Below are 12,864 nucleotides of genomic sequence, written 5' to 3'. Positions count from 1 at the left end.
TAATTTTTTATTCGGGTGCTGTTATGCAGTAAAAATAAATTATATATTGTAAATTATAAAATGGCAATGCCTGATGACTAAACCAAATGCTAAGTCTGTTTTCTCGCCTTTAAGCTATGATAAAAAAGTGTTTGAAATCTTAAATTCCATACGGTTTTCTTAGTTTGAAAGTAATTTTCAACTTACGAAGAAGACGAGAAAACAGCCCTAAGATATACAAACCCAAATTTGTTTTAAAGGTACAATGATTTTCAGTCTCCCCTTGACTTGAAAGGTGTAAATGCTGCATTTGTAAATTTGTTTAAAGGTCCAATAATAATTGAGTTTTTTTAGGTGTGCATCATCTTACACTTCGGGCCGTTGGCAGTCTTCAGTCGTACGATAAGTGAGTCTGTCGGTCTCTTATTATTATTTCTTTTTGCATCGGCTGCCCTCCTTATCAACAACATTGGAAATGTACCGAGACGACCGTTTGGAGAGTGGAGAAACGCTCTTGTATCGAGCACGTTGCATCAAAGTGGGGAAAATAATCAGGTTTGGGTTGGGGCCTCTTGTCTTACAACCCGATCGATGCAACATGTTGGAAATATATATTTCATTCGAAAAGTTAGAAAGATGGATGTTTTAATATTTAAAAATTATATTACAAAGAAATTGTAAAAAAAAATTTCTTGATCGAATTGTTCGAAAATACTCCTTTCTCTAGTTTTTAAATTTTAACTGGCTAACATATCGGCTAGAAAGTGTATTTGTTGAATTGAAAAAAACAAACCAAATTATAGCTAAATATTAACTGCTTTGTTTTGGTTGTGAATGACTCAAACTATTTTTTTAGGAAAGAAATTTGCGCAGCAGGCAAAATTGAGTTTAGTCGAGACTTACTATCGCAAGCACTTTGTTTACTTCGTAGCCTAACTTAACAATTGTGGTTGGGTACATATGTACACAACTATTCCTCCCTTTGCAATTATCTACACCAAATCAGCTGAACAAATGGGTTTCTTCAACTGGTTCTAAACTTAAAAATATGTAAATACTTGGTCGTCTACTAAAATGCTCTTACAACAATCCGCCTAAGATTGAACGAACGCATGTACTTACACTTGGGATACAATGTTAGTAAAGTTCGCCAAATGTTGTCTAAAATAATTTTTTTAAAATTGAGGACAGAATTTTAAAAAAAAAAGAGTATTTTTCCTTACAAACTTAACAACAAGCTTAGAATTTTTCAATACAATTAAATTGTTTGAATTGTAGTGCAGAATAAAATTACTAAATAATTTAGTTAGATACAAATAAATTCCAAAAACATTGTTGTATTTCTTTTTTTTCTTACATTAATCTTTATTTTAAGTAACTGAACTTCAAAATGCTCTTAAAATAGATAACAGAAAACCAATAAACAAATTTCTTTATTGCATTTTTAAAAATTGAAATCAATTGCGAATTTGATTTTCTTTAATTTAACAGATTTACGCAACCTTCTACACATTTAAATCATATCAATCCCGAAATGTATTTACATTTTCAAACCCGAATTTAGAATTAGATTATTAGTTTGTTTCTCCAAGTGGACAACATACAACTCGACAGCCAGACGGACTAGGCAACCAGACACGTGTTCGTTTGCTGGCCGAGCTCTGATGGATGCGGAAGCTTCCGGCGGGGGTGTACGGGTACGGTATGAGTACGGGCATGGGCATACGGGTATACGGGTATTTCGCATCGCTTCGCAGCAACAGTAGAGTTGTATGTGCCGGGCGGGTTTTGCATATGAGCTTTGTGCGTTTGTGTTGCTCGATATATACAAATAAACATAAGCAGCCAGCAGGCGAGCAGAAACGATTAGCAGGCCGAAAGACCAGAGGAGCGTGTGTGTAGTGTGCAATGCTCCGATGATGTTGTTGTTCCTGTTGTTGTTGCTGTTGTTGTTGCTGTTGTTGTTGCTGCTGCGACGGCATTGTGTAGTTGTGGGGCGGACTAGGGGTGGGGAGAGGCGGTTAATGTTACCCCATGAAAGCTAAAACGGTAACGGGCGACGTTCTCACAAATTCGTAGGTATGTAACGTACACATGTTTACATACTCGTCTATCTACATTCGCCAACGAGTGTGGTTGTGTGTGTGTAATGAGCAATAGCAGGGGAACGCGAAAGCCAAAACCAGAAATGGAAAGAAACTGAAATGTAATAGGTGACGCCGAGGAGAGTATTCAAATATGTAGAGCTACACCGAAAACAATGAAATTCAATTACAAAATTAAACAAATTTTGTAAGCATAGCTGCTAGGTCGGTGTTTAAGACTACAGCGCTGGTGTTCCAAAGGTTTTTGTAGAAACAAATAAGTGTAAGAAATTAATTAACATAATTTTTCTCCGTGTATAAGCATCTGAGTACGACATATGTAACTGTATGTAGGCAGTGCGACCTGTTCGCATGCCAATCAGCATGTGTGTTGTTGTATGCCGGCGGTGATGACGTAGCAAAGCTCATGGAAATTGCTCGCCGGCACGCCATCGTTTCGCAGCCAGCGTCGCTGTAAGCGGCACTGCAACAACAACGGCCTCAGAGGAACAACAACTTTATTTGTTGTGATTATCGGCTGGTGGCGTTCAGCGACTCGCCGACAGACGCTGTCTGAAAAATTGGGACATGTCTCGCACAGAAACGGTCGGAAAAGGTGGCCACATCATCGAAAACGTGTTCCCAGTTTCAAAAAAACTTTAATTGAAACACCGTTATTCAAAAAATATATTAAGTAGTAATAATAGTAATTAATTAAACATTCTAGCTGATACGACCTTATAAAATTTTGGTAAAACTATTTTTAAAAATAAAAAGTGGCCTAATTTTTCTACTCCTTTCGGCGTAAGGAAAATTGTTAAAATGTAATAAAACTATGAATTGTCTTGTATTGTATAAAAAATTATTTTAGTTGAAACTAATAAAGGCCAACGTTTTAGGTTAAAACTTTTTTATTTGAACTAATTATTTTCAAAAGCCCTATTTTTGTATGGGCTAAAAAATTTAATGGTGAATTTTCTAGGACATGATTTTAAACTTTTCTCGGTTTGCGAAGAGAGGCGTTCTGCTCTATTTGGGAAAATTACGACAGTCATCAGGCACTTTCCATGATCGAGCACAATCTCTGCTTGACGGCCATTAATACCATTCAGTCTAGAAGTGGCTTCAGAATTTTCCACTGATCAACAATGACGACAGAAAATCGAGGCATCATAGAAAACAAATAGGGGCTATTAAAAAGAAAGACAGATAGAAGGAGCAATAGAGAGGGAGAGTGTTACTCCGCAATCGGTGCGTGAATGATGGGTGATAACTCGACGACTAAAGCCGATGATAGTGACAGTAATGATGACTATTACAGGGGTTGCTCAAATGCACTGCCCGGTGCACTCGAACCGATTATCTTCTGGAACTATCAGTCAAATGCACTCGAGCTGATCTTGTGACTTTGCTTACGACAGAATCGAAAGGGGGCCAACATCGTTATACTACATTTAAATCATTATTGCATATTTAATTCAGATGAGCTCGCATTTTTCTGCTTGCGACTAGTTTTATTACGGTTCCCACCAGTCAAATGAGATTAAGGGAAAATTTTTCAGGGTATTTTTGAATCAACAGAACATCATCTTCTAGCAGTAATGTTTTGTTCAACAACTAATAAAGAAATAAATTAAATACATATTTTAAAATACCAAAACAAAAACATTTTGATCATAAAATGGTAAATCTTTACAACATGGTAATTTTTTATTTAAAAGAAACATTTTTGTATTGATTTGATTAAAAGTACAATAATTTTTATTTTGGGCTCAGTTCCTATAAAAACTATTCTCTAACAGATCCGGAAGTAGTGGGTATCTCACAGTCGTGAGATATGATGATGATGATTTCGTCACCATGCCATTGGACTTGGATTAGTTTTTGTATCAGTTTCGTGCTAGTGCCGGTACTTATAAAAAACAGTTTTAAATACCGGTTGCGTTGTAATTGCTACTTATGTGGCTGACCAGTCGGTTCCGATGGAGGGAGGACGGCAAAGGCAAAGGCAGAGGCAACGGCAAAGATATAGAACCAGAATCGAGAGAGAGGACTGGGTTCCGAGTACAGCTGATGATGATATGTTTGTATAGAAATGAGTTTGAATGAGTTGCAGGGGGACGTACCTACATATGTATGTATATGTACCTACTTGTACTGGTTCATATATATGTACCTATGTCGGTCGTCCGCTTGTTTGTCAATATGTACGCATGTTATTTGATTTTCGTTTCGCTTTTTATGTCTGCGATGTGCTGTAGCTGTTGTTATTGTCGTTGTTGTTGCTGGTGATACATGAATATAAATGCTGTTTATCTGTACCGCCCCCTTTTTGCCCCCGTCCACCAGCCCCCCTTCTAGTTTGTGTGAGTATGTGTGTGTGTGTGTATGGGCCTTGTATGTGCACGAATGTGTTTCCTTATTGTTGTGTGTACTTGTTTGTTTGCTGCTAGTTGTTATTGTTGCTCGTGCTGCTGCTTTGCTCGCATGAACTTTTTGCTTTGGCTCGGCTCTTTCACGCCTGCTAATCAATGCTGTGCGCCGGGTGGTTTCGCTATATCTATATGTACACAAACAAATCTACAAAAGTCCCAGACATGCGCCACCACCACCCATTTGCCATTTGCCCACTCCAATCGCCAGCCCACCGCCCCTCTGCCACGCCCACTGCCCGCACATTAGGTCACTCGATGTGCGTGTAAATATGTACAGCGCATATTGTTACACATGCCGGGCCGATCGGATGAATGGTCGAGGGTTTGCATATTGATATAGTCTACGAGCAGAGCCGAAGATATGGCAAATCACTTTCAATGTGTCCAATCGAGAATGAGTATCTGTAGCTGTGTTAATGGATGTAACGATTTGGAGTCAAATGGTTGACCGAAACATTGTGCCACTCTATTTAGGCTGGACCATGTTTGTTTAATATGCGCTAGATTAAGGAAATAAAAAAAAAATATTTAGGGAATCCTAAATTAAAATTTTTCCGTGGAAGTGTTTGGCAAAAACAACAAAGATATTTTGTCATTTAAAGCAGTTTTTTAAAAATTAAATAAATTTATTTTTTAACTATAAAAAAAATGGGGCTGGTCATTTTTTTTTTTTTTTTGTGTTGTAATTTATAATATTAACAGAGTGAAATTTTTATTAATATCCTTGCTTAACAAATAATCATCAACATAAACTATGTAACAGTCAATGAAAGTCTTTACGTCCTTCTTTCTGAACCACCCTCTCCGAATATAATGTTTTCTCAATGTCCATTTTATTGTTAGCTTTACTGCTAGTTCGCATTTAAGGTGAGATTTTCCTTTTTACATGCCTATGCGTCCATGTTTTCACTAAAACCCGTACATACGATTACATCTGCCATTGCGCCCCTTCAAACCCCTGCCCGCATATACATATATTCGGATTTTTATTCTTTCCTGGCATTAGTCGATATAAATGCCATGTACCGTTACACATGCCGCACTCACACTCAAAAATACATATATATTTATATAGTTGCTAGTAGAATAGGAAAAAAACAAGCGAGAAAAACAGAATATTGCAACTATTTGTGTTGTAGTTTTGATGCAATAAAGCCCCCGGCCACACCCCGGCATCCCCTCGCAAAGCCCACTGACAATGGGCGCACTTGTTACCCATTCATGAGCTGCTGTTCATTGGTAAATAATTTCATAATAATGTTGTTGTTGCGAGCATAACAAAAGATAAGCTGAGAATTGCAACAATTACATTTGAGTTAATAATATTTTCGTTTTATCGCCTGCCCCAAAGTCACCACATATGGTGCATGAATTTCAATGTATGCGAATGGCATACGCCCGTTTGACACTTAGCAATAAAATATATTAAACAATAAATTATAAATTTGTACAAAAAATGACTGTTCGTTGAGCAGGCGCCCAGAAGAGTGAAACCAGTGGAAACCCGACTGCGATTTGTTATTTTCAACTGGCCTGTGTGAAAGTTTTTTCTCTACCTCTCTATGTGACGAAATGCGTGTGTGTCTGATGTGTGTGTGTGTGTAATGTGTGTATGGCATATGTCTAATGCGCCCGACTGACCGACCAACTGGGGAGTCCGGGCTCTGGAGGGGGAATATCGGCCGTAAAACCATGTTTCCCACACAGCTGCAGTACCTGGCCACGGGGCGTATGGGTCCTTTTCCACATATGTGAGGACGGCCTGCACGGGGTTACCCAATTATGTACTGCCGCTACCTGAACTACTGAACTACTTGAAACTGAGCCCTGCCCTCCGCTTGTCGAAGGTCAGTTTTGTATGGGATCTACACTGCGTTGAGTAGCTGAACAAATCCCATAAAATGAAATTAAATGAAAGTAAAAAAATTGTGACCCGAATTGTTGACCCTTTAAATACATTCACTTAAGCTTCTGTTGTGTTCTCTCATTAATAATTACTAGGTTTAGTTTATTACAACATTCAGGGATCCTTTGAAATTCCCTAATTGCTACAATACTGCTACATCGATTAGAACCGAAATGTTTTTTTGTGGCATCGTTCACCCCAGTATACTTAATAAATATATTAACATTTTAAAATACATAATCTAACACTCTATCTTTAAGAGATTTTTGTACCCATGGAACTCATACACTTATTTTTCGTAAGGTTATGACATTCTGAATCCTGCTTCCATGACAAACACGACTGAATTTTGTAGCGCGAGCCCGCTGATAATAATAATCGGCATCAGTCTTAAAGGTTTGTTGCTACAGAGAGCAACATACTAAGACTATGTGTCGTTATCAGTCAAAGACCGATCCCACTTCAAACTCTTCGCACGCGTCTAAAGGTCAGACAATGTATTTCAAATGGCAGACAAGAAATCTTGGCTAATCGTTGCTTGAGGTTCAAGTGATTGGCAAAGCCGGTAGCCTATTTATTGCTTAAAGGCACTGTGGTTCAAGTATACAAAATACTATACATTTCAGTTCAATTTCAAAAGTCTTTTAATTTAAGATTAACATTCAAAAGCTCAACAAAATAGTATATGTTCTTATTAAATTTCGAAAATCATTTAATTTAAAACCCAGTATTTAATCTACTAAAATGACTTACTTACTTTGTAAGTTGGCTTTAAATATTAAATATTTAATATCAAATATTTTTTTCTTTTATTAAAAAAAGGTGTGTTTTGTAAAAAGAAAAAAAGAAAATTTTGAATGTTGTTCTAATCGATTTGTTATATAATTGCTAGCTTACTTTCTAATCAAATAACATTTTATTAGCGTTGCATAATTGTTTAGCGTACTTATAATCTAGAATAAAAGAGTAAAATGGAGTTATGTGTTCTTCAAAAGGATCGTCGGCCGAGTCGAAATATCCACGCCTGTAAATGCAGATTTCACTTAATTTCTTGAAATCCCAATATGGCGCAGAGCTGGTAAAACCACAGTGATCGCCTGGGAACTCCGCCTTCTCTGGCTGATGTGCAAGTCCGGCCTTATCAGCATCTGGTGGCGAGGGCATAAATACCCGTGTCCAGAACCTGACCGCTTTTATTCGTTGGGCTCGCCTTCAGCATGAACGACCTCAAATCAGCCACGAGCTATACGAGCACCTCGCTTCACGAGGCCGTTAAACTGCGCCTGGACGAGCCGGGATCCTTTTCGAAGTCAGTCCTGCCGCAGACGATTCCCCAGTTCTTCAGGGAGGCGTGTGAGAAGTATGCCGATCTGCCCGCCTTGGTGTGGGAAACGCCAGGATCGGGAGTCGATGGTTGGACCACTCTAAAATATGGCCAATACCAGCAGCGAGTGGAGCAGGCCGCTTTGATGCTGCTGAGCGTTGGTGTCGAGGAGCGCAGTTCGGTGGGCATCCTGGCCTTCAACTGTCCTGAATGGTTCTTTACTGAGTTTGGAGCTCTACAAGCTGGAGCCGTAGTGGCTGGAATTTATCCGAGCAACTCCGCGGAGGCCGTTTATCACGTATTGGCCACCGGAGAGTCCTCCGTTTGTGTGGTGGATGATGCCCAGCAGATGGCCAAATTGAGGGCAATTAAGGAACGTTTGCCTCTACTCAAAGCTGTGATCCAGCTGCACGGACCCTTTGAGGCCTTCGTCGATCAGGAACCCGGCTTCTTCAGCTGGCAGAAACTGCAGGAGCGCACCTTCTCCAGCGAACTCAGAGAGGAACTGGTGGCCCGGGAATCCCGGATTCGTGCCAACGAGTGTGCCATGCTGATCTTCACTTCTGGCACAGTGGGTATGCCCAAGGCGGTAATGCTGTCCCACGACAACATCATTTTCGACGCCAAATCCGCGGCAAATGGCCTAAAGGATGTGCAAGTCGGCGAGGAGAGCTTCGTCAGCTACCTCCCGCTGAGTCATGTGGCTGCCCAGATTTTCGATGTCTTTCTGGCTCCAGTTCATGCCGGATGTGTTACCTTTGCGGACAAGGACGCGCTCAAAGGCACGCTGATCAAGACCTTTCGCAAGGCCAGGCCAACGAAAATGTTCGGAGTTCCACGCGTTTTCGAGAAACTTCAAGAACGTCTGGTAGCCGCAGAGGCCAAGGCGAAACCCTATTCCAGACTCCTTCTAGCTCGTGCTAGAGCGGCTGTGGCCGAACACCAGATAACAATTATGGCGGGGTAAGTCGAGCTAATCTACAATTACTTGTGCTAAACATCTAATAATGTGATTTATTTTCACTTATCAAATTTGTTTTGCTCATGACCTATCTAAGACACTTTTTAGAAAGCTTAGACTTTATCAAAGATTCAAATACAAAGCCAATAAAAACGTCATTGAATCAACCCCTAAGCTACTAAAAAGTACTATTCCCGTATTTTGTAAAATTGCATGTCAGAAAATAGATCGAAAAAAAACACACACCTTTAAACGGATTAAAAAAAATGTAAGCCATTAAACCTTTAAATGTTTGTTTTCTAAAATCAGATGTCTGTGATTAAAGTAAGGTTTTAATTTTAATCACAGAAAGTAGTGCTGGTTTTAGGAAACTTTTCTTCAAAGCCATTAAAATAAAAATAAAAAGGGGTTATCATATAAATGTAAGGTACAGAAATGTTATTAATTATTTAATATAAATTCCATAAATTTGAAAACTAATTTTAAACAAAAGCCTCTCACAATTAGATGAAAAAAACATAGAGAAGTAATTATCTGATAATTTTCGCTGTTACTAAACCATTTCTTTATAATATCACTAATATTTCAATTCCCTATTTCAGAAAATCCCCATCCATTTATGGAAGTACCAAGTACTGGCTAGCTTCTCGCATCATAAAGCCCATTCGTGAGATGATAGGTCTGGACAATTGTCGTGTTTTCCTAACCGGTGGAGCTCCAACCTCGGATGAGATGAAGCAGTTCTTCCTTGGTCTGGACATTCCACTGGGCGAGTGCTATGGAATGTCGGAGAGCGGTGGTGCCATCACCCTAAATGTGGAAATCAGCAATTTATATAGTGCTGGTCAGGCATGCGAGGGATTGACACTGAAGATCCACGAACCCGACTGCAATGGCCAGGGGGAGATCTTGATGCGGGGTCGCAGCATTTTCATGGGCTATCTGGGATTACCGGAGAAGACCGAGGAGACGATCAATGAGGACGGCTGGCTGCACTCCGGCGACTTGGGCTACTTCGATGCCAAGGGAAATCTGGTGATCTCCGGTCGACTCAAGGAGCTGATCATCACCGCCGGCGGGGAGAACATTCCCCCGGTGCACATCGAGGAGCTGATCAAGAAGGAGCTGCCCTGCGTGAGCAATGTGCTGCTCATCGGCGATCATCGTAAGTATCTGTCGGTGCTGCTGTCCCTGAAGACGAAGTCCGATGGCAAGACGGGGGTTCCCCTGGACGCACTGCGCGAGGAGACGATCGAGTGGCTACGCGATCTGGACATCCATGAGACCCGTCTCTCCGATCTCCTGTCCATTCCCGCCGACCTGCAGCTACCCAACGACACTGCCGCTGTGGCGGCTGCCCTGGAAATCACCGCTGAGCCCAAGCTCCTGGAAGCCCTCGAGGAGGGCATCAAGCGGGCAAACAAACATGCCATCTCGAATGCCCAAAAGGTGCAGAAGTTCGCCCTCATTCCCCACGAGTTTTCATTGGCCACCGGAGAACTAGGTCCCACGCTCAAAATCAGGCGAAATATTGTCCACGCCAAATACTCGACAGTCATAGAGCGTCTGTACAAATAATGCAGTTTAACAGTTTATTTTTTATCTTAGGTCTAGAATTTATTACTCAAAGTTTACATTGTAATCAACTCTTATATTAAATATATTTTTATACATAATAAACTCAATATATTTGTTTATTTAAGCGGTGCAAACAACATATTTTTAGATTGGGCTACGATCTTTCCAGTTCGTTTCTGACGGGCTGCCATTGAACTTTGCTGACGTACTGAAATAAACAAGGGGGTTATTGATAATCACATTAATTAATAGGTAATCGACATTGATTTTACATAGAATAAAAACAAATGTGAAAATCATGTTAGATTCAAATTGAAGTGCCCTCAAGATGATTCTCTTGGCTGAAACGAACTTACATTAAAAGGAATTGGTAAGCTACTAACTAATAAAATAACATAACATAACTTTATCGTCTTCGTTTTTCAATAGGTTACAAGTATAGAACTCTTCAAAAGGTAAACAAGATATTAATATTCACAACAAACCATATTATTAAGCTCCTTTGTCCCGAGTTTACGTTTCTCATTGCGATCAACAAATCGTCGCAGCCATCGAAGTCCTGCAAAGGCAATTGCAATGGCCACCAGCATCCAGATGATCACCGACCGCGAGTCGAATCGATCTGTAGGTATTTTGGGCCAAGTGAGGGGAGGTGGCGACGGATTGGAATCATCATAGGTTTGCTGATCCAAAAAAATGATTTTAAATTACCAAACAAGTTGTTTTAATTTTGATTTTCACTTACCCCACACTCGCAGTTGCTTGTTTTTTGTAGGGGAACTGCACTCACATCCAGCAAAATAATAGATCGATTACTTTCTCCCTCATAGCAGTCCACTCCTTCAATATTGGTTATATTTTCACTCCAATCATTAATCACACTCCAAGGACGTGCGAAATTCACGGAGTTTGGCAGTTTACGCACCAAATTCGCAACTAACCAGGCGCAATTCCAATTATTATCCGCCAGATTTAGGTAACGAAATCGAAGAAGACTGCTCAGATTGACTGAACTAAGGCGATTTGAGCTGAGGTCCACGTAAAGTGACAGACTGTTGAGGGACGGAGACAGTCTGTGCAGAAAATCAGCATCATCCAGTGCGTTTCCGTTCAATTTCATATATCTCACGTGATTTTGCTTGTGGAAAATCTTAGGGGATAACTTTACAATTTGGTTGTTAGCAAGTATAATCTCCTCCAGTTGGGTGTTGGCATGAAATAAGGTCTCGGGTAATGTGGTCAGTCGATTTAAGCTGACATCAATTTGCAGAAGGGCGACCAAAGACTCCAGACTTTCCGTTTCCATTTCGTCCACACAGTTATGGCTTATGTTCAGGCGCTGAATTTAAAAAATTAGGTGCAAAAAGCCCAAGTTTTGTCGCAAATTACTAGCTAAAATACATTTCTACCTATATTTTTTTTAAATATTTGCAAAGAAGACATCGCCAATGAAAAAGTTAGTTTAATGATTTTAAGTTTCTATTTTTATCAGTATCTCAGATCTATGGAAAAAATCACAAGTTGTACCTTATCATAAGGAGAAGTGTTTGAAAAACTCACCTCCAATGAGTCCAAGCCCGATAAAGCGTCCTTACTTAGTTTAGTCAAGTTATTGAAACTCAAATCCAGGTTCTGAAGCTCAAAGTTTTTGGAGAATCCAAGTGGCTCAAGTTTTTGTACAAGATTATTCGATAGATTTAGGTGAACCAGTCGAGCTAGACCGCGCTGACTGATAAATGTAAGACTACTCAATAGATTTTGATCCAATCGTAGGCTTCGAAGATGGGTATTGCCCTCGAAGGACTCCATCTCTATGCTGTCTATTTGATTATGCTGAAGTGATAGACTTGAGAGGCGATGGAGTCCCCGAAAGAAGCTGCTATCCAATTTTTGCAGTTGATTTCCATTCAGATGTAGATGCTTTAAATGGGGTAATCCATAAAAGGAGTTCTCCTCGATTTGGTTGATTTGGTTATTTTGCAAGTCGAGTTGCTGCAGCTGGGGATATAGTTCGAAGCTCTTGGCCCTCAGCTTGCTCAATCTATTGTGACTAAGGTCCAGGATGGACAGGGCACCCAAGGGTTCACTGGACCAGGACCTCAGAGCACTCAGATTATTGTGGCCGAGGGAGAGAGATTGCAGCCTGATCAGGCCGTTGAGCGAAAAGTCATCCAAATCACTTAGTCCACTATGTTGCAGCTCCAGTTGGAGCAGATGATCAAAGCGCACGAAGAAGGCATTTTCCAGATGCGGCAGAGTGCAGTTGCTCAAGGTGAGTGAAGTCAGAAGCTCCGTGTCCCGTATTAAGGTCACCTCGGTCTTATTGCAGTTGCTCAACTGCAGGCAACTCACCCTGAAGCTGAAGCTAAGGATCAGCAGCAGGAGGCTCACTGGAAGTTGGTACATCGCGTGGCACAATTCGCCGGAGACTAAGCCCACGGATCTGGGCCTTTGTAAAATGAGCCCCTATCTTATGCAGCAGATCATGGAGCCAGCCGACAACCCGTCAAGATAGCTAATCAACTGGTCGGCGTTTGCCAAGGGAAAACATTTGCCCACATTTCAGTCAAGGCTGGAAAAAACTCGACAACTGTTTT

The 12,864-nt window shown here is 40.4% G+C and overlaps 2 protein-coding genes across 3 annotated transcripts; one reads left to right on the top strand and one right to left on the bottom strand.

Annotated features, from left to right (window-relative positions):
- The first annotated feature begins 7,582 nt into the window (after nt 1-7,582).
- LOC128262416 (long-chain-fatty-acid--CoA ligase heimdall) lies at nt 7,583-10,391 on the top strand. Its single transcript, XM_052996662.1, has 2 exons — nt 7,583-8,691; nt 9,292-10,391. Exons 1-2 carry the CDS (start codon nt 7,622-7,624, stop codon nt 10,265-10,267), a joined length of 2,046 nt encoding a protein of 681 aa, XP_052852622.1. The 5' UTR covers nt 7,583-7,621; the 3' UTR covers nt 10,268-10,391.
- On the bottom strand, nt 10,352-12,700 carry LOC128262418 (insulin-like growth factor-binding protein complex acid labile subunit). Of its 2 annotated transcripts, XM_052996669.1 has the most exons (4): nt 11,828-12,700; nt 11,013-11,606; nt 10,753-10,950; nt 10,352-10,475 (listed from the first exon to the last, which is right to left on the bottom strand). In XM_052996669.1, exons 1-4 carry the CDS (start codon nt 12,671-12,673, stop codon nt 10,422-10,424), a joined length of 1,692 nt encoding a protein of 563 aa, XP_052852629.1. In that variant the 5' UTR covers nt 12,674-12,700; the 3' UTR covers nt 10,352-10,421. The 2 variants fall into 2 exon arrangements, with proteins under 2 accessions (XP_052852629.1, XP_052852630.1); XM_052996670.1 differs by lacking the exons at nt 10,352-10,475; nt 10,753-10,950; nt 11,013-11,606 and adding an exon at nt 11,613-11,769.
- Between the last annotated feature and the right edge of the window lie 164 nt (nt 12,701-12,864).

The sequence above is a fragment of the Drosophila gunungcola genome, unplaced genomic scaffold (assembly GCF_025200985.1).
Source record: "Drosophila gunungcola strain Sukarami unplaced genomic scaffold, Dgunungcola_SK_2 000001F, whole genome shotgun sequence".
Lineage (NCBI taxonomy): Eukaryota > Metazoa > Arthropoda > Insecta > Diptera > Drosophilidae > Drosophila > Drosophila gunungcola.
Note: the sequence above shows the minus strand (reverse complement) of the source record. Positions and strands in the feature narration are given on the sequence as shown.

Bases quoted from the DNA above. Each gene is read 5' to 3' on its own strand.
- LOC128262416 (XM_052996662.1), top strand. From the start codon at position 7,622: ATGAACGACCTCAAATCAGCCACGAGCTATACGAGCACCTCGCTTCAC. The intron at 8,692-9,291 runs GTAAGTCGAGCT...TCCCTATTTCAG, and splicing joins CAGATAACAATTATGGCGGG to AAAATCCCCATCCATTTATG.
- LOC128262418 (XM_052996669.1), bottom strand. From the start codon at position 12,673: ATGTACCAACTTCCAGTGAGCCTCCTGCTGCTGATCCTTAGCTTCAGC. The intron at 11,607-11,827 runs GTGAGTTTTTCA...TTTTAAATTCAG, and splicing joins CGGGCTTGGACTCATTGGAG to CGCCTGAACATAAGCCATAA. The intron at 10,951-11,012 runs GTAAGTGAAAAT...TTTTTGGATCAG, and splicing joins CAAGCAACTGCGAGTGTGGG to CAAACCTATGATGATTCCAA.